This window comes from Podarcis liolepis, assembly GCF_965112155.1.
Source record: "Podarcis liolepis genome assembly, chromosome: 10".
NCBI lineage: Eukaryota > Metazoa > Chordata > Lepidosauria > Squamata > Lacertidae > Podarcis > Podarcis liolepis.
Window position 1 is genome coordinate 59,508,836 of NC_139562.1, and position 25,318 is coordinate 59,534,153.

The 25,318-nt window shown below is 42.7% G+C and overlaps 1 protein-coding gene across 1 annotated transcript in view; it reads right to left on the minus strand.

Moving 5' to 3' along the window:
- Positions 1-1,122: 1,122 nt before the first annotated feature.
- Positions 1,123-25,318, minus strand: part of LOC310688149 (putative CENPB DNA-binding domain-containing protein 1) — a gene marked incomplete at its 3' end in the record, with an annotated part of 345,728 nt that continues 321,532 nt past the window's right edge. The window contains exon 2 of the mRNA XM_083464273.1: positions 1,123-1,526. Within this exon, the coding sequence (XP_083320399.1) occupies positions 1,123-1,509 (387 nt within the window). The 5' untranslated portion in view covers positions 1,510-1,526. The remainder of the gene's footprint in view (positions 1,527-25,318) is intronic.

Below are 25,318 nucleotides of genomic sequence, written 5' to 3' on the forward strand. Positions count from 1 at the left end.
TAGGTAGATGATAGATAGATAGATGATAGATAGATACAGTGGTACCTCGGGTTAAGTACTTTGTTCCGGAGGTCCTTTCTTAGCCTGAAACTGTTCTTAACCTGAAGCACCACTTTAGCTAATGGGGCCTCCTGCTGCCACCATGCCACCGGAGCACGATTTCTGTTCTCATTCTGAAGCAAAGTTCTTAACCTGAAGCACTATTTCTGGGTTAGCGGAGTCTGTAACCTGAAGCGTATGTAACCTGAAGCGTATGTAACCCGAGGTACCACTGTAGATAGATAGATATAGATGGATAATAGATAGATAGATAGATAGATAAAGAGATAGATAGAGATAGATAGATAGATGATAGATAGATAGATAGATAGATAGATAGATAGATAGATAGATAGATGATAGATAGATAGATAGGTGATAGATGATACAGTGGTGCCTCACAAGACAAAATTAATTTGTTCCCCAATTTTTTTCGTCTAGCGAATTTTTCGTCTTGCGAAGCACGAACTCCCATAGGAATGCATTGAAATTCAATTAATGCGTTCCTATGGTCAAAAAAAGTCCAAACAAAGCCAAATTTGGTACAACAAGAGTTTATTAAGTGCTCTTTAAAGTCACACATACTGTAAAGAGCATTTCAAAAATTGAGGGAACAATAAATTAAGTTTCTAAACATGACAGAAAAACATTTAAAAATCAACAAAGTGTACAGTACATTTTCTAAGACTCTGGGGCACAACTCGAAGAAGGTTCCTCTTCCACTCTTTGCTTCTTGCTGAAGAACCTGTCCATGGTCTGCTGCTTCATCCGCCTTTTCAGCACCTCCCTGAAAGACGACATGACCCTCGTATCAAAAGTGTTCGCAAGGTCACGTGTCAGGTCCTTGTCAGGGTGGTGCCACTGTGCAAATGCCTGCACATCTTTCCCTCAGTTCTTTGGAGACCTGCTGTGGAACGTAGCCCTCCGTCGTCACAACCTCCAGGAACTCCGCTGCAAAGTCTTCAGCCACAGGAACATCAGAACTGGCAGCCTCTCCATGCCTGACCACGCTGTGGATTCCAGATCTTGTCTTGAACAGGTATTGAACAGGTCAAACCAGCCTCTGCTTGCCTTGAAGACTTCTTACTCGCCTGAGGTTCCTGGCTGTTCCCGGACGAGGTCTGCGTGCAAGGCCTTGGCCTTCTCACAAATGACGGCCTCAGTCACTGTGTCCCCTGCACGCTGCTTCTCTTCTAACCAGATGAGCAGCAACTTCTCTACCTCCTCCAGAACAGCTGGGCAGTTCTTCATGATCCTGGTGACTCCCTTGGCTGCATCAGTTGCAAGGATCTTCTCCCTCATCTTCAGGATGGTCCCGATGGTCGATGGATTCCTCCGGTACTCCCTGGCGAGGTCTGTCACACGCATTCCACCGTTGTGCTTCCGGATGATCTCCTTCTTCATTTCCAGCGTAACCTTCGCCTTCTTCCCCTCGCCGGCCTCTGCAGCAGCAGTCTTCTTGGGTCCCATGGCAGCACAGCTCCTACCTTCGCAACCCCCCCCCCCAAAAAAATAAAAAGCACCCAGCCACCCACCACACAGAAATTCAAACCCAGATTTTTTTAAAAAAACAACAGCAGAGTGGCCCAATGGTCACAGCAAATCATAAAAATGCAGAAAAAACACACACAAGCTTCCAGATTCTTGCAAACCCCTAACCAAAAACCAAGTCCTTGAATTCCAAACACCCCAACCCAAAATCCAAAACCCCCCAAAAAAGTTTTTAAAGTTTAACTTACCAAATGGCTGAAAAATAAGTTTTGGAAAAGCTTCAAAAATCACCAAAGTCTTCAAAAACCTCAAAAAAAGGCTACCACACCACATGCTATGAGTTGCTCCTCGAAGTCAAGTCGCAACTGCACCTCTTCAAGCAATGCACCCTGGGTATTAACGGCTTTAAGAAAAAGGAAACAAACTTGCAAGACGTTTTCGTCTTGCGAAGCAAGCCCATAGGGAAATTCGTCTTGCAAAGCAGCTCAGAAAACACAAAACCCTTTCGTCTAGCAAGTTTTTCGTCTTGCGAGGCATTTGTCTTGCGGGGCACCACTGTAGACAGATGATAGATAGATATCCATCTATCATTTTATCATAGTATCTCAAATTTGCTATGTTTTGTTTTTCCCAAACTATATGCTTTGTTATATCTCATTGATAGATATTTGGGAGTTCACCCAAGTATCTGATCAATTTTCTTACTTGTTTTCATAGTGTTTCAGCAAACCAATATTAGGTTCTAGCCTATTTTAGCTTGCCTAACTCGCTATCCATTTTGCTATTCCTGCTAAGCCATTGCATTGTGGACAGTAATACGTCCTTTGCAATTTTACAAAAGTTACTAATCCCATGTCCCAACATCAAGTGAAGCCTTCTTTGACACATTGGCTAAATTGTTACTGTTAGCTATTAAACAGAGACTGGCTGCTTGGCTATTAAACAGAGATTGGATTTTATCAAACAGATGAAAATGTTGCATTCCATTGATTATGTAGATGGAGTTGTGTGTGTGTGTGTGTGTATGTGTAATATTGTAAAGCAACTCAGGCTAAAATCTGCTATAGAAATGAAATTTCTGAGCTGCGGTTATTATTGTTGCTATTATAATCTCCACCCGTATTCCTAGGGAAGCAAGGCAAATAACAGAGAAATGCCTTCCCAGTAGATTTGGGGGGGAAACTACCTTTCTCAAAACAAAATGTGCAAGCACAGATGGGCAATTGTTTATCAAAATAGTGATGGAGGAACATGCTGGCAGAGTCATCCATCATTCCAAATAAATCTGCTCTGCCTTTCATGGGCACATCTCCCGCTCAATCTCTGTTTTTAGAGGGCAACCAAGGGAAAAAGAAGTGGTAGTTCTGACTTTAAAAGTTCTGTTTGCAGTGAGTGGTGGCTAGGATAAAAATGTATTTCAGAAAAATAAATAAAAATACTTGCCCAGCCCACATTCAACCACTAGCGATTGGTTACCTACACTCAAGAAATCAGGAGGTTCTCCGAGTGCCTGACTGCCTCAGAAACGACACGGCAGAAAAATACAGAGTCAGAAACAGATATTTGTTAGTGCATACGTTGGTGTTTTCTCCCCACTGTTCATGTCCACTGCAGAAGTGGAAATTCCTGAAATTCTCTCCGTATTAAAATGTTTGCCTGTTCTGATGCGGTATTCAGCGTGGTTGTGCTCATCGTGCAATTTTGAGAGCTGCTCCCCCCAATAAACTATGGATCTCCATCCAACCTTTGTTGTCAGTGAGAGGTTGTAGCCCACCAAGAAGAGAGCTGGAGGGTCAGCGAGCCTGACCATGGTACAGCTCAGATCTGCATTTCTGCCTGCTTCTTCAGTCAGCTGCTTCAAGAGAGTGAGTTGGGTCTGTGTAGCACACATAAAAATGGCTGGATTTTATACTCCATGGCCTAGTTTAAACTCATAAGTGTTCCATGTTTGGTTTCCACAGCTCCTCAAAGAGGGGTGCCTTCTCAGTGAGCAGTTGCTTGTGCAATGGAACTCCCTTTCTCCATGGGTACCCCAGACCTTCCCTGGGTCTGCTCTGAAGAGTTGATGGGTGGCGAACCCAGAACAGATATGTAATGGAGAAGGTGGAGCGAGGTTCCATTGCACTAGCAGAAATCCTTATACTGATGGAACGAGGGAGTTACTACTCCATTAGATCCCATGCATTATGTCCAAGTGGACCAAACTATTCACAGAGGTTGTACGGCTGCATATTTCTTTGTTCTGCCTAGGTGTAAGAGGCTTAACAGTCACCATGACTGCATATTAGCTCCCCCATCAGCTTAGAAGTTGCAGTATCAAAGGCAGCATGGTATAGTGGTTAGAGGTTTGGATCAGGACATGGGGGACCAGGTTTCGGGTCTCCACTCAGTCATGAAGTGCATTGAGTCATCTTGGGCCTAGGTAAAGGTAAAGGGACCCCTGACTGTTAAGTCCAGTTGCAGACGACTCTGGGGCTGCGGAGCTCATCTCGCTTTACTGGCCAAGGGAGCCGGCGTTTGTCCACAGACAGCTTCTGGGTCATGTGGCCAGTATGACTAAGCCGCTTCTGGTGCAACGGAACACTGAAACCAGAGCAGTGCATGGAAACACCATTTACCTTCCCACCGGAGCAGTACCTATTTATCTACTTGCACTTTGACGTGCTTTCAAACTGCTAGATTGGCAGGAGGAGGGACCGAGCAATGGGAGCTCACCCTGCCACGGGGATTTGAACCGCCAACCTTCTGATCGGCAAGCCCTAGGCTCTACCTCAAAAGGTTATAGTAAAGATAAAATGGGGAGGGAGGAAACTTGTTACCCACCTTGACTATCTTGGAGGAAAAGTGGGGCATAGATGCAATGACCAAAAAACAAGCAGCAGTACCATGGTCTCAGCAGTGGTAGCCCCTCTTCAAGAGAGGGCACAACCACTTCTGGTCATGCAAGCAGAGCAATGGTCATCTCACAAGAAAAAACAAAAAGCCCTCCACATTTCTTCATGAATCATACTTTGCCACAGTACTTGACTCCTAGGGGTCAAGGTCCCTCCCCCCTAAAAATATTTGAGGGGGCTGCCCCCCAAGTTGATGGGCATTACTATTCAAATGGTGTGCCTGACCATGTCTTCCAATCAATTATGTGGGGTGGGTCTTACCTGCCCCCCACCCCAATATTTTATTCAAGTTGGCACCCCTATACTGTGCTGACTTGTTCCCAGGTTGAACAGACCTGAAGAAGTGTGCATGCACACAAAAGCTTATACCCAGAACAAACTTAGTCGGTCTCTAAGGTGCTACTGGACAATTTTCTTATTTCCTTATTTATTTTGACTGCTTTTTTTCTTATTTATTTATTTTCTTATTTATTTCGACCCAACACGGCTACCTACCTGAATCTTCTTCCTGGGCTATTACAAATAAACCCTCTAAATAACTTTGGGTGTGTTTTTTTTTTATAATGACCCGAATATAAAAGTTGATTATGCTCCCCGTTCCTAAAAGAAACATTAAGCACAAGAGCAACTGCCCACTGCATCTTTTTATAGGGCCCGAGAGTGACGGAACATTTTGTTGTAATGGTTTAGGCATACGGATCTGTGGTTTTAAAAGAATGTTTCTCTTGTCTCAGCACTCTGCGAGGATAATGCCTTTAGCAATGATTGCTCAGGTGGCGCAGACTCCAGAAGGCTTGCATCCTTCCTCCCCGCTGTGGCTGTTGAGCTGCTCCCACCTCCATCCAGCCCAAAGGCATTAGGGACACTTTTGATCCCGGTCTGGTTTGACAGTGGCCCTCCTTCCCGCTTGCTAGGAAGACAGACTGCAGTTTTAAAGCACCAATGAGAGCCAACGACTGCAGCCTCTGATCCTACAAATGAAAATCAATGGTGCAACTTCAAATGCACAGCTCCTATGAACACAGTGATTTGGAGGGGTTAGGGAGAATGAAGTCTCTTGGTTCTATATGAAGAGGCGGCGGGGGGGGGGGATACCATCCTATAGAGGGTTTTTGTGGGTTTTTTTGCATACACTTAAATTCAAAGAGACATATGTCTTTAAGTTTGGTTTCTCAGATCAATCATTTGCTGCCAAAATGCTCCCTTGTTCAAAGTTGGTTAGCATCAGCGGCTTCTGAAAATAGACCTGTGCTGACCAATTATTGCTGTTATATAAGCCTTAGTAAGCTTTAGTACATTTTTAAAGACTGAGCCTGTCAAGAATATAATTTGACAGGCAAGAACGTACCAGCTCACGTATGATAGATTTCAAACTAAATTGGATCTGACCATCTGTGTGGCGCAGAAGGGGGCATCTTTGTGCAAGCTTTTTGTTTTGGTTCTTTGTTTGCTCATCACTGAGAACATATTATCGTTTCCTATTGTACTTTGTGACTTGGTTTTTACCAGAGCATATTGATTTCAGCTGCAGCTTTTAAAGAGCTATGAAGACTAAACGAAATTAAAGGAGGATGATAATAAGATTTCCATGGCTTGGAACATTGAGCAGCCTTGTTATCTCCTCAGACCTCATCACAAGATGGCACACATTTCTTAAAGGAGTTGTATACATCAAATGATTCCCAACTCATCTGCTATAGTTGAATTATAGCAGATCAGTCAGTTAATTAATTGATGAAATTAAGCATCCTGGGAGCTCAGTACAGGCGATCTCCGATGGGTGCTTCATGAAAATAAACTGAATCATAATTTGAACAGTTTTATTGTTGGGGAAAGTCATTTTGGATCGAAAGAAGTAAACTGAACAACACTACTTAGAAAGCTCGGTTTAAAAATCCAGATCTAAAAATTACACTGTTTAAGTCTGTCAATTCCACAGTTAAGAGAGTAGGGGGAAGCAAAGGATGAAGAACCTAAGTAAGCAATGTTCACTTCACAGACCAAAGGAGACGTCACAGTTAATCATAACATAGTTGAACACAGTTTTGGTACCCATGGCTCTCTGTCCTTGTAATTCCACATGAGGGTAATCCACTTTTCAGTCACAATTTTCCACAACCGAGGTTGACTCAATCAAGTACTAATCCACTTTTCATTTCATCCACGAACCATCAGTTCCTGCTCCCAAATATTATGACCGCTAGATGGCAGCTTCTAGCTTCTGACATTGGAAGACAACCCATTCTCTGCTCTGAGGGCAATGAAACACAATCCCCCCCCCTCTCTCTCACACACACACCAGAGAGAGAGAGAGAGAGAGAGAGGGAGGGAGGGAGAGAGTTCTGATTATCATCACCATGATGGTATATTTTTTATTATCACAGCCATATCCCACCTTTTTCTCCAAGGAGTCAAGGTGGCAAACATAGTTCTCCTCCCCATTTAATTCTGAAAACAAAACAAAACAAAACAAAACAAAACCTTTGAATTAGGTTTGGTTGAAAGACATTGCCTGGCCCAAGGCGACTCAAAAGGTTTCTTGACTGAGTGGGGATTTGAACCCTGGTCTGCCAAGTCCTAGTCCACACACGATGCCACACTGACTCTCACATCTTAACCTGGAATGGATGTCAAATGAAGCAGTCTCACTTACTTCCTGAACTACAAATAATGATATACCTGTTCACTGTGCTTTGCAAATGGCCTCATGAGACGGCTCCCACTGCCAACTACCAATGTAGACACCTTCATATTGGACATAGTTAATGGGCTCTGGAGACAGATATTTTGCTACTGGTGGATATCGCAGCAGGTCTTCTATTGATCTTCTTTCCCAGAGAGTCTTTCAGATTTGCCAAATAGCAACTTGTTCCTGCTTCTAATCCTGACTGCACTTTCCTCTGTGATTACCTTTCCATTGAGAACTTGCTGTACAGCCGTGCGGCTAAGACAGACATATGTAGAAGCAACTCCCCGCAAGACGTAGCAGACTTAAGTTCGCCCACTGCAACATCTGCTGGAGCAGAAACAGATTGCAGTGACTTAACTGGTAGGGTTTATTCAGGCCCTACAAATTTGTCAACGAGAACGGAGTTTATTCTGCAATTCTTCTCAATGAAAGTTCTTCGCTGTGCAGCACCAACAAAAGTAGTGCTGCACCAACAGAAGCAATAATCCAAATCCTGGTGTGCTGAATAAAACACACATTTGCCCTCAATTCTTCCTCTGCCACCTCTTTCCAATGCATACAAGCAACACACAAGCTCTCCACCAGAAATCATACAGAAGAAGTGGCAAAATGGTGAGTTCTAGTTAGGCTAGGATCAAAATAAGGAATGTTGGAAATTAAAGGGAAAGGAGGGGAATTTCTTTCATATGTGGTGGACTTGTACTAAGGTTAAAGCCTACTGGGATATGATATGTAATGAAATGAGAAAGGTTTTCAAAAATACCTTTATTAAAAAACCAGAGGCGTTTTTGTTGGGTGTAATTGGAGAAGAAATTCCCCAAAAAGATAGAAATTTATTTATGTATGCTTCAAAAGCATGGTGCTGGAGGAGACTCTTGCGAGTCCCATGGACTGCAAGAATATCAAACCTATCCATTCTGAAGGAAATCAGTCCTGAGTGCTCACTGGAAGGACAGGTCCTGAAGCTGAGGCTCCAGTACTTTGGCCACCTCATGAGAAGAGAAGACTCCCTGGAAAAGACCCTGATGTTGGGAAAGATGGAGGGCACATGGAGAAGGGGACGACAGAGGACAAGATGGTTGGACAGTGTTCTTGAAGCCACCAACGTGATTGACCAAACTGCGGGAGGCAGTAGAAGACAGGAGTGCCTGGCGTGCTCTGGCCCATGGAGTCACAAAGAGTCGGACATGACTAAACAACAACAAAACAACAACCACAGCCACGAGGATACTTTTTGCCGAGAAATGGAAGCAGCAGGAACTTCCAGCATTGGAAGAATGGCAGACTAAAAGGATTGAATATGCAGAACTGGCAAAGGTGATGGGTAAGATACGAAACCAGTGCGACAAACTGTTTGAAAATGACTGGAGTAAATTTATACAATATATGAGAGAAAATTGTAAACATTAGAAAACACTTGCAGGTTTGAGTTAAAATATTTTGTAATGCTAATTTTTGGAATCTCTTTACAATTATTAAGGTAAATTTTATAAGCATGAAAGAAGGGAAATAGGTTGATATAGAAATGCTAAGTTGTAAGTGAATATTTTTGAAAGCCAAGTAATGGGAGTGGGGGAAGTCGAGGCTCAGTTTGAGCAAGACTATAGGTGATGTTATGATTTTAACGGATTATGATTAGGGTAAAAATAATGTAAACTCAATAAAATTATTATAAGAGTTTTAGTTAGGCTAGGGATGCATGACTCCATTAATTTCCTTTTTTTCGTATGTGTTTTCATGAACAAATATATACTTTTGTGGTAAAGAGTTTTGCCTAATAAACATATTTTTGCAAGCCATTTCTCTTCATATAATGTACTGTTGTCCATTACTTTTACCAATGTATGGCTTTTTGTGTGTGCGTTAACTTTGCTTCAAATTACAAAATTTGGCTTAGTGCAGATTTTGAAGGATAGCTGTGTTTCAGTTTGCTTATTGGTTCAGGAAATGCAAATTAGGCAGGATGATATTAAAATGCAAACTAAACACATTTCCTCCCCATCCCTGATTCTAGCTAAATGGTTACAGCAGATCAAGAAAAAAATCCACATGTTCCAAAATCCTACTTCCAACAGCGACTGGCCAGCTGGGAAGCAAGTGAGGGCAGGATGATGGGGATGATGATTTTAACATATTTTCCTTCCTCCCAAAGAAGTCCATGGTAACTAACACAAAAATGACAAGACTATATGAGGGTACATTCTATCATATGTGGTGGACTTGTAAAAGAGTATTGGGAAATAATTTATAATGAATTGAAAAAAATGTTTAAAAGTCCTTTTCCAAAAAATAAAACAAAAACCAGAGTCCTTTTTGTTGGAGACAATTCAGATGGAAATTCCCAGGTGTCATAAAAGGTTATTTATGTATGCCAGTACTGTGGCCCGTGTTTTGTTAGTCCCCAAATGGAAAATGAGTGAGGTCCCAACTAAAGAAGAATGGCAACTTAAACTGGTGGAATATGTGCAGCTTGCAGACTTAACATACAGAGTAAGAGAACAAGAAGAACATATGTTTGAAGAAGATTGGAAAATGTTTATTGAATATATGGGGGCAAATTGTGTACACTTGAAAACATTGGCAGCATTAAGATAAATTCAACAGCGTAAATAAGTTTTGGCAGATGTAATAATGGAATACTGAATGGTTTAGTTCAGGCTTCCTCAGCCTCGGCCCTCCAGATGTTCTGAGACTACAATTCCCATCATCAGTGACCACTGGTCCTGCTAGCTGGGGATCATGGGAGTTGTAGGCCATAAACATCTGGAGGGCTGAGGTTGAGGAAGCCTGGTTTAGTTTATGTAAAATATGCAGGGATTTATGGTATGCAAAATGAACCATGGAAAGAGAAGAAGGGAATTCACTGATATTTTAAGGTTGTTTAAATGAATATTCTAAAATGTAAAAGAGAAAAATGTAATATAAAAATATACCAGAAAAAACCCTGGCAAGACTATGAAAAAACATATTTAAAAAAAAAAAATGCAAGGGAAAGGAAAAATTTGACCAACCTTATCTGGGTTCCAAAACAATGAGCTAAAAAAAGTGTCATACCAATAACATCAGTTTGTAAAACTAGCCAGCTCCTTGTTGCCTCCTAAGATATTTTATGCCACATGTGAAGACAGCTCAGAAACATATCATTGATCTGCAGAAGTGTATTGAGCATTCCTCGGAGTCCAAGATACTCATAACTTTAAATTGCATTTGAGCAAAAAATTATATCAAAGTTCTAAAGCATCCTTTTTTTCTCTTACAGACTTCCACAGGATTATTAAGGCAAACCTAGTTTCTGGTGGTGAAGAATCTTGTTACTTTCATTACTAAAGCCCATCTTCTATGATAAAGTACACAATATTTTGGGGTTGTTGTTTACGAACAGGGGAAACGTGTGTGTAAGAACAGGTGAAGCTAAAGTGGTACCCTACCAATGTTTGTTGGACCCCATCTCCCCCATCATAAACAGTGATGGGAATTGTGGCCACATGTAGCCACCTCTGATCTAAGCCATTGATACGGAGAGAGCAATAGAAAGATAATTATTTTATAGAGATGAGATTCCCTTTTTGGCTGCGTCTCTGCATTTCCCAGCATCGCAGTGCTGAATGAGAAAAGTGTTTTCCACCTTTAACTTAGCATTAATCACATTTTGTTTTACTCTGTAGATGAGAGAGGTGACACACTTTAATTTAGAAACACAGGGGCTAAACCAAATGGATAATGTTCACACATTGGCTCTCTATGTGTGCAGCTCCTAATTGGATTGAAGGCTATGCCTCCCCGTGGCATGAAGAGTAGATAAAAAAGGAGGTGTCCACTGGATATGCATGCTGATAAGATCATCCTCTCATGAATTCTATGCGTGACTTAAAAGGCAAGTTGTGCTGGGAAACTAGTGCTGCAATGGCTGCAAAAAAGAAGAGGAAAAGGACCAAACTCTTCAAAGAAAATAAGTCAGTCTCTGTCTGTCGCACAAATGCACCAAGGACCCATTTGCACTAAAGGTTTAAAGCAGTATCATACCACTTCTCCCTAAGAATCCTGGGAAATGTAGCTTATTAATGGTGCTGAGAATTGTTAGGAGACCCCACAGAGAGCTACAATTTCCGCAGTGGTTTAACAATCAATCTCTTTTGCCAAGGAACTCTGGGGATTGCATACCCTTCAACATTTCTCCAATGAAAATAGGGACATCCTATTGAATAATAATAGCAGCAGCAGCAACAAAATTTATTATTATTATTATTATTATTATTATTATTATTATTATTATTATTCCCAGTAGTGATGTATGGAAGTGAGAGCTGAACCATAAAGAAGGCTGATCGCCGAAGAATTGATGCTTTGGAATTTATCAAATGCTGGAAGAGTTATTTGTCTGTCTATGTTTATATAATCACTTCCCATCCAAATGTTGCTTCCAAATGTTGCAAGATGCACTACCTCAACATACTAGATTTTATAAGGACACCTACTCTAAAGTAGTGATGTATGGAAGTAGTGATTTATGGAAGTGAGAGCTGGACCATAAAGAAGGCTGATTGCCAAAGAATTGATGCTTTTGAATTATAGTGCTGGAAGAGACTCTTGAGAGCCCCATGGACTGCAAGAAGATCAAACCTATCCTTTCTGAAGGAAATCAGCCCTGAGTGCTCACTGGAAGGACAGATTGTGAAGCTGAGGCTCCAATACTTTGGCCACCTCATGAGAAGAGAAGACTCTCTGGAAAAAACCCTGATGTTGGGAAAGATTGAGGGCACAAGGAGAAGGGGACGACAGAGGATGAGATGGTGGGACAGTGTTCTCGAAGCTACCAGCATGAGTTTGACTAAACTGCAGGAGGCAGTGGAAGACAGAAGTGCCTGGCATGCTCTGATCCATGGGGTCATGAAGAGTCGGGCACGACTAAACAACTAAACAAACAAACAAACAAACAATTATTATTATATTATTATTATTATCCACCCATCTGTCTGGGTTGCCCCAGTCACTCTGGGCAGCTTCCAGCATATATAAAAACATAATAAAAACATTAAACATGGAAAAAAACTTCCCTATACAGGGCTGCCTTCAGATGTCTTCTAAAGGTTGTCTAGTTACTTATCACCTTGGTTCGGGGGTTGCATATATCCATAGTCTGCAACATTTCTCTGATGAAAATAGGGATGTCCTATGGAAAACCAGGACATTCCAGGATCAAATAAGAAAACAGGATGGCTTCTGTAAATCTGGGACTGTCCCTGGAAAACAGGGGCACTTGGGGGCTGGGGGCTGGGATTGTAGCTCTGTGAGGTGAATGTTGTTTTGTTGTTTAGTCGTTCAGTCATATCCGACTCTTCGTGACCCCATGGCCCATGGAGCAGAGCACTCCAGGTGAGGTGAATAGGGTCTCCTAATAACTCTCAGCATCCTTAACAAACTACAGCTCCCAGGATTCTTGAAGGAGGGAGCCATGGTTGTTTAATATGATACTGCTTCAGATGCGTAGTGCAGATAGGGCCTGAGTCTTGGAGCTCTGTAGCGCTAGGAATTCGGAGGTATTCAGGTGCTGTGGGAACTCCAACTCCCATCAGCCCTTGCTGGCATGTCCAATGGCTAATGATGATGGGAGCTCAAGTCCAGCAACCTATGGGGAAGGCATAAGAGATGCCTCACATAGGGTTGGTTCTTACTGAGGTAGTACATTTGTGTCAAGGTTTACCTCTCTAGATAGCAGGCTCCTAAAATAGAATATTCTCCTATGAAAAGCAAAACTCACACTTTTCTCTTCACAGAGAAAGTCAGCGCAGAAGGGGAAGGCTCTATTAGGCCCATCTGAAATCTCCAGTTTTGTATGTTTTTTCCCCTTCTGTGAGATGGAGAGCTCCTTCTCTCTCTCTCTCTATATATAAATGTACTACATGTGTTACAAATCAAATGCATATATTTCCAGTTGCATGTCATGTTACTTTTCACAATTTGTGGCCCCTCATTTGGAAACAATGGACGAGTTGCTTTCTAATAAATCAAATTGCTTCTATTCATATGACAACAGCCAAGAGTGCATTAGCCATAAGCGAAGGTTAGAAAGAGAGATAGCGAAAAGCGTAATAATATGCTCTTACCAGTTCTTTGGTACAGATAGCTTTTAAATGTGATCAGTCTCCAACAGACCATTATGGCATCCGTGGGCATCTAACGATAACATTAAATTGATATCAGTTTTCCCTAAGTGCATTCCGTACGGGCAATGCATCTTGTCTTTCTGGGTCATGCCAAATTTCCTGGCAGTAGGCAGTTGCCTGCAACTGGGTCTATTTCTCCGTGTTGTCCCCTTATCGCATTCCTTTGAGAAGTTGTTTCTGAGCCATAGCAAGCAGAGGCCACGGAAAGTTCACAGAGAAGCCTCCCATTTTCGCCAGCCCAATGTTCTTTAAAACAAAAGGCCTCTAAAGGAGAGCTCATTCATCCATGGACCACCTTGTTAACAGTCTCCGGAGGCAGCTTCCCAGCAGCAGCTTGGGTGATCATAGCAGCTGGAAAATGAGTTTTTAAAGAGAACTGATCCCCAGGCAACCAGCAGCTGTAGCCAGGAGAGACCAGATGACAATTGATGATCACCACACAGTTGCAGGCATGGCGGATATGTTCAAGGCACAATGCATGCGGCTGAATTAGATTGTGTGAACGAACCCTCCATCTCGAACAGTGGTGGTCCAGAGGTCTTGCAGACCTTGCATGTCACAGAGTGGAGGATGGAGAAATGAGTTAAAGGTAACAGAAATATACCCCAATAGCAACTCTGTATTTTGAGAAGGACACTTGCCCTGAACTCCTTATGTATTCTGCCTTGACTGTAGCACCCCGGAGAACCCCAAGAATTTATGGAGCTCCTGAATTATCATGTTACCCACCTTCGTAGAAACAGATGGTCTCTCTCACAGGAGATTTTAACCTTTGTTATTAAACTAGTGTCATTCACTTATCACCAAATCCCACATGAGTGCTACAAAATCTGTACTGTCGGGCGCCAATACACTATTTATTGAGATGGTGGTGGTGGTAAAAATATCCTTCCATTCAGATTGGAGGCACCTCTTTGGCCTTGCCTTCGACAGGAGGTGCATATAACAACAACAACAACAACAACAACAACAACAACAACAACAACAACAACATATTATTTATTCCCCAGCCACTCTGGGCGGCTTCCAAAAGAATATTAAAATACTGTGATACATCAAATATTAAAAGCTTCCCTAAATAGGGCTGCCTTCAGATGTCTTCTAAAAGTCTGGTAGTTGTTGTTCTCTTTGATGGTAGGGCGTCAACGCGTTTTCTCTTTGGTGGGAGGGCGTTCCACAGGGAGGGCGCCACTACCGAGAAGGCCCTCTGCCTGGTTCCCTGTAACTTGGTTTCTCGCAGTGAGGGAACCGCCAGAAGGCCCTCGGTGCTGGACTTCAGTGTCCAGGTAGAACAATGGGGGTGGAGACGCTCCTTCAGATATATTGGACCGATATTTTTTAAGACCCACCTTTTTCTGTGATTGTAAGTTGTTTTGAACTGTTTGTAATATTGCGTTGTAATGCTATGCTTTAATGTTGTAACCCAACCTGGGACTTTAGAGTGAAGGGTGGATCATAAATATAATAAAACAAAAATTGTAACCACACCCATAAACAGATGAAATTAATGGTGCATTTACTTAGAAAATGTATATACCACTTAATGTTTTTAGCCAAAAAGTAATTAAATGAAATAGTATCCAGAAGTAGTTTGCCAAAACACTAAGATCAAAATACAGCAAATAAATAAATAAATATATGAATAAATATAAAATAAATAAATAAAATAAAAACCAATGGCTGATATTATAAAGCTGAACCAAAAGGGAAGAATACTAGCTGGGGCAGAGAGTGAAAGATGGCCATTCATATGCACATTGAGTTCACATCCCCTTGAAAATAATGCTGTGTAGAGTGATAACAGCTGCATCTCAAAGTACAGAAAATGCAGCTATCATTATTTCTTCCTGCAGGATTTCCAGTTGAACCTACAATGAAAAGTGCACCATATTGAGCCCCAGCTCATCCTGCATAACTTTAAATGACCAGAGCTGAATCAGGGTAAAGATTTTTTTGCTGTGCAGGGCTGGTGGGCAATGAAAACATCAGTGTAGCAGAATAAGACAGGGAGGATTGGCAACAGATATATGCTTCCTTCCCTGTGCCACACACATACTTCGATAAACTTTCATCTCTCTGGTCTGAGGGGGAGAGAGAGAGATTCTAAGCAATTTGCTCATTCACCATCACAGAGCTTAGCTTCTGCTGCTACCGCTGCTGCTCTCTATTGCTGCCTTAAATGTTGAGCTCCACAGATTACATTTCATGCTGACAGACGGATTGCCACTTGGATTTCCAGCAATGGGTCATCAATTAGTCTAAAAAATGAAACGGGAACACCCAATCTCTTTTGCCGCATTTCCCAGAGTGAAACCTCTCTGCATAGCATTTTAAATACATAATAAACCTTATATGTGTAACACACCCTGCTGAGAGATACTGCCTCCATAACTGGGGGAAAAGAAGCTGGAGTTTCCAGGGTAGGGGGTGCAGCACATAGGACTCTGTCCTCAAACACACCAGCAATTTTTTCACAGCAGTGCATACACAGCTACCTCACTCTGTCTAATGATGTAACTGACTTTGCACTGTCACCATCAGGACAAAGAACACCTCTAATCTTAAATTCTCACCCATTTCCAGAGCTCCATTGGCCTGCTGCTGGATTCTCCAGGACGGTCACAGATTTTTCATAATCCCACATGCCCCACTCCTCCCAATAATCTATTCTATATTAGGGGCTAGCCTTCAAATTACCTTATTCTGTGATTCAATCAGTAACTCCATGCCAACTGCGGCTTCTCACTTATTTAGGCCTTGCAAACATAGGTTTCAAAAGTGATAGACAGGAATCAGCTATTTTCAAAAGAATAAGAATGGTGTGCTTCATACCATGTAGTTGTATTAAGTGTTAAGAAATCAGTGTCCTAATATGTTGTGTCTCCCAGTCATCATGCACTGGGTACCTGATCCTAAAAATGAATGCTGAGTTTCCAATCCCCTATCATAGTGATTACCATAGCCTGGCGTTTGAGACTTTGCTTTTCTCTCCAGCTGACCTTCATAATAAGCAGACTCTTTCTGCTGAAAGTCTACCGGGTTCCTGCGTTTTATTAAAATGTTTTTCCCCCCAAATCTGCTGCTGTTTCCAAGGCATTATGAAAGAATTTGAAAGATAAAGGGAAGTTTTAATAGCCAGCAGGTTGAGAACTGGGTCAGATACCACTGAGACTGTGCAAAATGGCTTCACTGTTTAAACTTTAAAGGTGAGAACTTGAGTAATTCTAAATATTGCAAATGGTTGATGCTCAGAGTGGGCTGGAAAAAAACCAAAACCATTCCTCAAACTCAAGCAATCCTTCCTGTTATTTCCTGGTTAAAGAAAAACGGCATTGGTAGGGGAGAGCAAAATATAGCAACCTCTCTCCCCCCAATGCCATTACAGTGGTACCTCGGGTTAAGAACTTAATTCATTCTGGAGGTCTGTTCTTAACCTGAAACTGTTCTTAACCTGAAGCACCACTTTAGCTAATGGGGCCTCCTGCTGCCACTGCGCCCCTGCTGCACGGTTTCCGTTCTCATCCTGAAGCAAAGTTCTTAACCTGAGGTAATATTTCTGGGTTAGAGGAGTCTGTAACCTGAAGTGTATGTAACCTGAAGCGTATGTAACCTGAGGTACCACTGTACTATGTTGATAGAGAAGGCCTGAACTCTGAAAATGAGATGAAGTAATTTAGAGTCAAGGGATGCAATTGCCCCTAATTGAATTAAGTCCTCAATTACGGAAGCATGTGAGTTCAGTTCATGCAGGAACATATCAATGATCTAATGAGAAGGGGAACCTTTAGCCAGGATGGCCAATGGGCCAGATGATGGGAGTTGTAAGGGCAAGGTGATTTGGAGAAACCAGAGGTTCTCCAGACCTGTTCTACATGGACAGAAGGCTCTATGTGATGGCAGTAGCTGCTGATTCTAATAGTTCCTACCTTCAGTAGCTTAGGGCCTCATCAAACCTAAATGCGGCCCTGCCTGTGACCTTATAGGGTTGCCATATTTCAAAAAGTAAAAACCTGGACACAAAAGTGGTTGAGCTGCCCAGACATTTCCCCAGACATTTAAGCATTTTTTGACCAGACACTGTTTACGAGGGTTGAAAACCGGCTATGTCTGGGAAAATCTGGGCGTATGGCAACCCTATTTTACGTGTCGCTTGGCAGCTCTGTTTACTTGGGCAGCTCTATCGAAAAATGTGATGATTTATAATTTTGTGGGATCTTCTTCAATAGTTCTTTGCTTCTGGCTCTGTGAATTACACATTGGGTATGAGTAGAATTAAAATATCCAGGAAGCTTCTGACATTATGAGATTTAACTCACCACCACCAAGGGACTTAAAAACAAAAAGAGGATGCAGCGATTGGGTATGCCATGAATTCAACTCATCCACAAATTTGTCATCCAAATGGCAGGTGATGAGCACTAATTCAAAGTCAACTGTTTGCAGCTTCAAACAAGCAAACGGTACATGAGACACATTTCAATACCTTAAAATATTTCTTTAAAAGCAAAAAAAATTTGGGATAAAGCTTATATTTTCCTCTTTCGAAGACCACTAGGAACATTAATCTGCTTATAAGATTAGTCGAAATAAATAGATTTAACTTGTAGCCTAATTTTTAATGTTTATGAAATTGGCTTTAATATAAGGTAAAATAGAGAAGCGGCAAATGGAAAATTAGAGAACTTTGTGTGTCAAGGAGTACAGAGAAGTGTTTTGGGAATGGAACACATTAGACCAGTGGCTCTCAACCTGTGGGTCCCCATATGTTGTTGGACTACAACTCCCATCATTCCTGAGCTCTGGCCTTGCTAGCTAGGGGTGATGGGTGTTGTAGTCCAACAACATCTGGGGACCCACAGGTTGAGAACCGCTGCATTAGACTGAAAGAGTTCTGGAATGGACACTTTTTGAATTGATATGTGACTCTGCAGAATGGGGGCAGTGCATTCCCATCGGCACTGGCCAGCTGGCAATGACCGCTCCCCATATCAAATGGGGGGGTGCCTTTTGCATGGTCGTGTGCAGCCCCCCAGATCCCAGTGCAGCTCTCGGTAGTATGGGCTGGCTTCACCCTCCCCAGGCTGGATACCTGGAGGTCTCCGCCTACCTCAGCCAATCGCCCAGTCCCACCTGCGGAGGCATTGCCAAGGTAGGGGGAGGGACTGCCCTGCTCACACAACAGAAGGTGAATCTTACCTGATAAGGGTCAGTTGGCTCCAGAGCTTCTCCCACCCTGCCCTCCCTCAGTTAAGTCTTCTTTTACAGGTTAACCTCTTCTCCACAGGTACGCAGGCGCTGCTACGTCATGGTCGCTGTTGAAGGACCAGAAAGGAATTTTCCTGCATTGGCAGGTTTGCCTTCTCTGTAGCAAAACTTCACAATTTTGGCGGTTTCAGGCCTTGGGTGGAATCCTTTAGTTTAACTTCCTAAATGGGGGGGGCATGAAGTGGTGACCCACGCCCCCCTTGCGGCAGTGATCCCAGGGTTCCCCGTTAAAGGGGTCTTGAGGGGAGGCATTGGCCATACGCCAAGAGGTTATCATTGCTCTCCCCTGCAGCGGCGAAGGCGAAATGGGGGAAGGGCTCTCTGCTTGAACAGATGTTCTCCAGAGCCAGCCCAATCCCCACACATTCTGGCTAAACCGGCGCAGAGCAGAGCGGGGACTCATAACCATGGGTCTTTGTGATTTTCTATGATGCATGCACTGTTATAGCCAACCAGATAATTGTGGGAGGCAGTTAGTGGCACTTGCCCTATTACTGGATTCTTTTCACGACACGCCTGTCTGCTGTTTTCATTCAGTCTCGTTCTTTGCATCGTCTTGATTCTTTCGGGCTGTTTTTGCTCTCATCAGTACACAAACCTTTGGCCCACTTTTCATGCATCAAAGTCAACGTAATCCTTGCAAAGCATATTTTGCAGCAGTGTTGTACATTGTCCATAACTGTCTGACAGTGATTGTATCGTTTCCTCTAAGCTGACAGCCTGACTACTTCAGACAAAAATGCTTTTCTAGAGATTGTTTTATAAAAAGAACAACAACATCTAAACAAAACATGCCATCTTTGCAGACAGTTTACATTTGCTTTAAGATGTGCTTCTACCAATTCTATGTTTTCCCCAGTACTATTGTTAATTCTTTTGAAAGTCAACCAGAGTTAATTTAGCAATATTGCATTTACTGTCAGTTCCAAAAAAGAAAAAAAAAGAAAAAAGTAATGATGTCAAGAGTTTACAGTCACAACAATACATTTTTGATTGTAATATCAATGTTGAATTGGCAATAATATCCACAAAAAGCCTCTTCCTCCTGCCCCCCCCCCCGGTTATTTCCTTTCATCTTATCATTTGCTATTGCTACTTTGGTCTATTCAAGTTTTACAGAGAAGCCCAATGAAGGATTGGAAGACTGTCTTGTTCTTTGATTTGGTCCTAATAATTAGAATACTTTGACCTAGTTCATATGTACATGTCTTTCATTTGATTTCTCTGTTCTTTATTACTGTGGGTAGCATTCAACTAACTTTTACTCTGCTTAAAAACCTCCAAGGAGAGTCCACAGCTTCCCAAGGGAGGAGGAGGAGGAGGAGTTTGGATTTGATATCCCGCTTTATCACTACCTGAAGGAGTCTCAAAGCGGCTAACATACTCCTTTCCCTTCCTCCCCCACAACAAACACTCTGTGAGGTGAGTGGGGCTGAGAGACTTCAGAGAAGTGCGACTGGCTCAAGGTCACCCAGCAGCTGCATGTGGAGGAGCGGGGAAGCGAACCCGGTTCACCAGATTACGAGTCTACCACTTTTAACCACCATACCACACTGTCAAACAGCTCTTACTGTCCAAAAGATTTTTCCTGATATTTAGTTGGGATCTCCTTTCTTGTAACTTGAATTCAATGCTTTGGGTCCTAGTGTCTGGAGCAGGAGAAAACAAGCTAGCTCCACCTTCCATGTTACAGCCCTTTCGAATCTCCTAGTCTGCTCCTAAACTGCTGCATGAGCTGTAGCCAATTCTTCTTTTACATGTTTAATGGTCTCGTGATTTCTAGCAGCTGTACTTGCGAGCTGATGTCATTAAAAATGGTGGTGATGTGAGGATGTGGGAAAGTTCAACCTGTGCATTTTCTTTACGATGGCCCATTAGCATGTGCCAGGTTGTGCCATGTGATTTACATGGATGCATGGACCACTCAATTTTTGTCTCCTTTGTTTCTTGCGGTAAAAGCTAAACTGCACTGGAGCAGGGGCAAAGAAATATAGTGCCACTATTTTATAACTTCACAATGCATGCAGAAGTCACAAGGATTAGGCTTCCCCAACTCAAAATAACACCCCTGCTTGGGTTTAAAGCACTGAGCCTCTTGGGTTTGGCGATTGGAAGGTCAGCAGTTCGAATCCATATGTCGGGGTGAGCTCCCATTGCTCTGCCCCAGCTTCTGCAAACCTAGCAGTTCAAAAGCACGCCAGTGCAAGTAGATAAACAGGTACCATTGTGATGAGAAGGTAAACAGCGCTTCCGTGCACTCTGGTTTCCATCACGGTGTCCCATTGTGCCGGAAGCGGTTTAGTCATCCTGGCCACATGACCCGGAGCACTGTCTGTGGACTAATGCCAGCTCCCTTGGCCTGAAAGCGAGGTGAGCTCAGCACTCTATAGTTGCCTTTGACTGGACTTAACCATCCAGGGGTCCTTTACCTTTACCCTGCTTTGGAAAATGTAGCATGGGAAGAGCAAAGTTATAGCCTATCCCTACCATTCTACCTGACATTATAGGTTCATGCAGGCAGAGAATAATGCCACCTTGTAATAGCATAGTCTTCTTGATCCCCCGGTTGAAATTACCCAGTGTGAGCAAACTCCAGGAACCAAAAGAATTTCCCTCTTTCAGTTAGAGCTAGACAGCTGGCTGTTAAAAATAGAGGTTGATAGCAAAGATCAATAGAAACTCAGAAGAAAAGGAACACCTGCATCTATGCAAACAATACCCATTAAAAAATCTAGAATATGTCCAGGCAACACAAAACTTTCAGGAAGACAGTTTTCTCCTGAAGTTATGCCTGTTTGCAATACTTTAATATATCTTCATCAATATTATACCCAGCACCCCAATCCAAGCTCTGGGGTATATAGAAACATAGGGCAGCTTCCATGCACTTCCTGTTCAATGAAGGATTATGCAAACAAATAATTGCGTTTATGTGGTTCTATTCTTTCTCCAGTTGCCAGGCTGAAAATTCTGACCATAATTCTGGTCTTAAAATCAGCTGCTTGCGGAGTGGGCTGGTAATACTAGTTCCCACTCCTTTTCCCCATGGAGCTGATGGCCAGTTCATGTATGTGTAGCTTCATTGGTGACAAATATACTTCCTTAATGAGCTTACTCCTTTGAATGCCTACGTTCAGTTCCAAACTGCATATTAAGTAATTAAATACTACAGTATTTTCATAAGACCACAAAGTGAGAGCTGGACCACAAAGAAGGCTGACCGCTGAAGAATTGATGCTTTTGAATTATGGTGCTGGAGGAGACTCTTGAGAGTCCCATGGACTGCAAGAAGATCAAACTTATCCATTCTGAAGGAAATCAGCCCTGAGTGCTCACTGGAAGGACAGATCCTGAAGCTGAGGCTGCAATACTTTGGCCACCTCATGAGAAGAGAAGACTCCCTGGAAAAGACCCTGACATTGGGAAAGATCAAGGACACAAGGAGAAGAGGACGACAGAGGACGAGATGGTTGGACAGTGTTCTCGAAGTTACTAACGTGAGTTTGACCAAACTGCAGGAGGCAGTGGAAGACAGGAGTGCCTGGCGTGCTCTGGTCCATGGGGTCACGAAGAGACGGACACGACTAAACGACTAAACAACAACAACAAAATTTTCATAGGGGCATTATATATGATATTGTCTTGCACTGACCTCATCTCTTGGCAATTTCTATATATTTTACATTTTGGCACATTGCTGTTTTTTCAGTACATTCGCTCATTTGATGAAATGGGTTGTCGTCTTCGAAAATCCATCTTACAATAAGCCAATTAGTGCTTATTAAGCCACAACACCCTTTTTCTCTCTCCTTATTTCGCTTTAAACTACTCTTCCTTTTTCAAAACATTTTATTAAAGTTACTTTCTTTATAATGAACTGAATCCGTCTTGTTTGATCAGTAAAGTCTGATGGTAATAAGAAATCAATGCAATAAAAGGTTTTGCTCTATGGTACAGTGATTCAAACCCTGATGAGCAAGCCCTTCCATTCACCTGTTAAACCAAGTCTTGTGAAAAAGCCAATGCCAACATAGATCATTTAATTTGATCGTATGCCATAAAAATCACAGAAGGGAGAGGAAGATCAGTAAGTTTTTTAAAGGCTTGGTCTTAAATTTACCTTCTTACGTCCCTTTGGAATTTAGAGAATTGATCCACACCAAGAGGAATAAATTCATGGCAACAAACTGAACAGAGACCTCAGGTTTACGCTGGGATACAGAGTCTTGAGCTTTAAGTAAAATGCTACAAATGAAATGGGGGGTGTCAGCCAAACAAAAGAGGAGACAGATTTGCATAAAATGTGCATGTGCTATTTTATATGTATAAATGTAAATTTAGAATGATGGTGATTTAAACAGAAACATGAGCAATGGAGTGGAGAACAAAAGGACAGGCAGATGACCTCTGTACCTGCCTGCTTAGTGTGCTGACCAGATGCTGTTGATGAGGAACTTCAAGACCCTTGCTCTCCTTTCTTATGGTTCTTTATCATTAATATTGACAGGACAGCCTTCAAATAATAGGACACTTTCAAAACAGAGAACTGTCCTCTGTGCAGTAGTAGGACACATGGCCACCACACAATCAGCAACAAGGATTTGGGGTCGGTGTGTTTATGATGGAGGGTATATAAAAGATGACAGGGAAGGCGAGAGAGAGGTAAGCAGGCAGGCAATAATAGCATCCAAGTGGACTAATCATATTCTCCCTATAGACCCTTCAACTTTGGCTGTAGGAATACCTATGGAGAGAGGAGATGGAAATGAAGAAGACCCCAGAGCTTGATCCACCATCAGCTGCCCTTTGCAAAGGACTTCAGGAGAGAGGAAGAGAAGTTAAGAAACCAGCAGAGCTGCTTCTGGTAGCCTGGAGGCCATTGCCCCTCTTCTCGGGCCTCCTACTACCAACTGTCCTCTGTGAAGAGATTCAGGAGTGTGATCCAAGAGAATTACCCGCTTTTCCTGTAGGCATGCTGTGGAAAGAATTTCGGGAAAGAGGCAGTCAGGCAAAGATAACACCAAGTGCTTCCGCCATCCTTTCTTCCTCCTTCCCCATGGGACAGCCTCCTTCCAACTGCCCCGTGGGAAAGATCCTAATGACTTGTGCTGTTTTGATCTTTTCATTGCGATTTGATTTAATATATTTGGATGTTCCTTGTAAGCAGACTTGGAAGGATTTCTCTTTTGAAACATGGGATATAAATAAGGGCTGACTAGCTTGGGGTTGTTGTTGTTTAGTCGTGTCTGACTCTTCGTGACCCCATGGACCAAAGCACGCCAGGCACTCCTGTCTTCCACTGCCTCCCGCAGTTTGGTCAAACTCACGTTAGTAGCTTCGAGAACACTGTCCAACCACCTCGTCCTCTGTTGCCCTCTTCTCCTTGTGCCCTCCATCTTTCCCAACAGCAGGGTCTTTTCCAGAGAGTCTTCTCTTCTCATGAGGTGGCCAGAGCATTGGAGCCTCAGCTTCAGGATTTGTCCTTCCAGTGAGCACTCAGGGCTGATTTCCTTCAGAATGGATAGGTTTGAAGCTTGGGGTAGCAAGAGACATCTATCTATCTCTCTTTTGCAAAGCCAAAAGGTTTTGACCATTTGGGATGGTGAATGGACCCTTTCCATAGTATAAAACAGCAGCAGCAGCAATGATAACATTGTGATAGAAGAGGAAAATATCAGAGTTGGCAGCAAAAGAGGCTATCGGGAAGCTCACTCCAGACAAATACACCCTGCCCTGGAAACGATGCCTTATGAGGAACGGCTAAGGGAGCTGGGCATGTTTAGCCTGGAGAAGAGGAGGTTAAGGGGTGATATGATAGCCATGTTCAGATATATAAAAGGATGTCACATAGAGGAGGGAGAAAGGTTGTTTTCTGCTGCTCCAGAGAAGCGGACACGGAGCAATGGATCCAAACTACAAGAAAGAAGATTCCACCTAAACATTAGGAAGAACTTCCTGACAGTAAGAGCTGTTCGACAGTGGAATTTGCTGCCAAGGAGTGTGGTGGAGTCTCCTTCTTTGGAGGTCTTTAAGCAGAGGCTTGACAACCATATGTCAGGAGTGCTCTGATGGTGTTTCCTGCTTGGCAGGGGGTTGGACTCGATGGCCCTTGTGGTCTCTTCCAACTCTATGATTCTATGATTCTATGAAATTGCCAGGCATCTGTGGTTGCTTGAAGGAAAAATACTATTATAATTGAATCATAAACCAGAAATGGCAACAGGACTGCAACCCTAAGCAAGCCTGCTCAGTCTGTGTGTGTGGTTTGGGAGCTGCACGGCCAGGGAAAAAACAATGCTGTCCAGGGTTGTAAAGACTGCAGAGAGAATAATTGGGTGCACTCTTCCCACCTTGGATCAAATCTATGCTTCCAGGTGCCATAAGAAAGCTGCAGAGATAGTGCAGGACCCCGGAAATGATCTCTTTCAGCTTCTGCCTTCTGGAAGAAGGTACAGGGTTATAAAGACTAGGAGTAGCCGCCTGAGAAACGGTTTCTATCCAAATGCGATTTTGGTTTTAAACGCAGTGTAAGGTAGTCACTATGGGAGTATTTTGTATTTAATTATAGGGTATCAGAGGTTTTAGGGGGACAGCCAGGCTGGGATAGCAGGCTTGTTGGTTTTTGAATGTCTGATGTAAGTTTTTTCAATTTCGTTGTTTTGTATGGGACAATGACAATAAAGATTATCGTATCATATCGTATCAGTAATCAACTTGGTCAAAATCAATAGGACTTCACTTCAGAGAAAATAGGTTTAGGGTGGCAGGATCAGTAC